The sequence below is a fragment of the Austrofundulus limnaeus genome, unplaced genomic scaffold (assembly GCF_001266775.1).
Source record: "Austrofundulus limnaeus strain Quisiro unplaced genomic scaffold, Austrofundulus_limnaeus-1.0 Scaffold351, whole genome shotgun sequence".
Lineage (NCBI taxonomy): Eukaryota > Metazoa > Chordata > Actinopteri > Cyprinodontiformes > Rivulidae > Austrofundulus > Austrofundulus limnaeus.
Genome location: NW_013952753.1, coordinates 144,369 through 145,998, shown reverse-complemented (window position 1 = coordinate 145,998; position 1,630 = coordinate 144,369). Strand labels below are relative to the sequence as shown.

The 1,630-nt window shown below is 36.9% G+C and overlaps 2 protein-coding genes across 2 annotated transcripts in view; both read right to left on the bottom strand.

The window, feature by feature from the left end:
• gja10b (gap junction protein alpha 10 b) overlaps positions 1 to 1,630 on the bottom strand; it is a 75,639-nt gene that overhangs the window by 10,722 nt on the left and 63,287 nt on the right. The window lies entirely within an intron of this gene.
• casp8ap2 (caspase 8 associated protein 2) overlaps positions 960 to 1,630 on the bottom strand; it is a gene marked incomplete in the record, with an annotated part of 20,480 nt that continues 19,809 nt past the window's right edge. Inside the window, 1 exon segment of the mRNA XM_014022961.1 lies at positions 960 to 1,158. Within this exon segment, the coding sequence (XP_013878415.1) occupies positions 1,099 to 1,158 (60 nt within the window).

The following is a 1,630-nucleotide window of genomic DNA, read 5'->3' as shown; positions in this document are numbered from 1 at the left end:
AAACAATCGTACCTGCTAATTCCAGGTCTTTCTGAAGCTCTCCACAAGTGGTCCTTTTTCTTTGATTTGATTTATTTGTATGTATGGATCACTTGGGTTGTTACCAACATCTGGTGAAAATTTCATGTCATTAGCACCTCTAGTAATATATTTACTGAGAAAAATGGTAACGTGTTCAATACTTATTTTACCCGCTGTATACATCCAACTTAGYGGTTCTTGACACATTTTACTGACAGAAAAACACAATCACCTTCTCTCACAAAGGTTATCTGCCTTTGCTTTCAGGCATAATGAACAAGGCTGAAACCAGTAATAAATAAATAAAYGTTTATTTTCAAAAAAATGTTATTGTATGTACAGTAAGAACAATGTTTTTAAGCAAGGAGAAAAGTGAAAAATAGAAGCCATTTTGGCCCAAAGGTAAAAGGCTTGTATCAACGAAAATGATGTTGTGTCCCCTTTGGACAAAAAAACAAATCAAACAGTTCATTTACACACAAATACATCCASATATTTCTCATAGGATAAAAATACCTAAATGTTTTTGATTATTGGAAAATACTTTGTCATTCCAAGTGAACATCTGTAAGTTGTGGGGAAAAGCCGGCTGTYTGATGTGTCCCAAGTCTGTGGATGCGTTTCCCCAAATTTTCCAAGGAGGAAAAAATAAATCCTAATCCTAATCTTAGCACCTTTGTTGAAATGAATACTAACTGCAAACAATGAAAAAAAGGAAGCGCAGATTCTGAACCACTTTTGTGAGGTAGACATCAGCAGATTCCAAGATACTGCACTGTTGAAGTGATTGTGATATGTGTRGCTAAAAATACAAAGTGTATCTAAAAAACTGGAAGCATTTTACTGGATGTTTCATCAATAATATCACTCTGAGTTCAACCGATTCTGAATCAATAAATTCACAACATAAAACCAAATCATTTCCAAAGCTCTGATCRTATTTTCAGTTCTTTAATAATCAAATACTGAGTAAAAGTTTTTCTTCTGACAGCTGTGGACAGATGCTGTGATGCATCCCTCTACAAAGAGGTGCACGTCTCTGTTTCGAAACACTCAAATTCAAACTAAGAAGAGAGATCAGGCGTCCATCTTCTGCTTCTTAAAAAGCTTCATGAGCTGGTGGAACCTCTGAGCAATCTGCAAAACACAAAAGTCAGAAGTTATTCCTCCAGCACAGCAGGTCCAACAAACAATGGTTGTCTCTCACTGAGAGACTGTTTACAACTCAGAATAGTGAGAAAATAGATTACCGGTAAGTTTCAAGTAAAGTCTAATTAAAATTACAATCAATAGCTCACATTTTGAGCGGCCAGCTTTTGAAATTTGTGGCCTATTTGTGTACACACGTTAAAGGGGCAATATCATGTAAAATCAACTTTTTTGAGTTTTATATCATGTTATAATGTTATACTCTCATAAAAAACATGCCCAGCCTTGCTTTGACTCATTCATCCATGTTTGAGAAATCCTGCAGTGTTTTTATGAAGTCATGCTGAGGAGCAAAACGACAGGTGGGGACCAGAAACAACTTTTGGGACAAGCTCCTCCTCTGGGACGTGTCTTTAAGCTGAACTTCCTCATGGCAGGGTGCCCCCCCCCCTCCCCACAC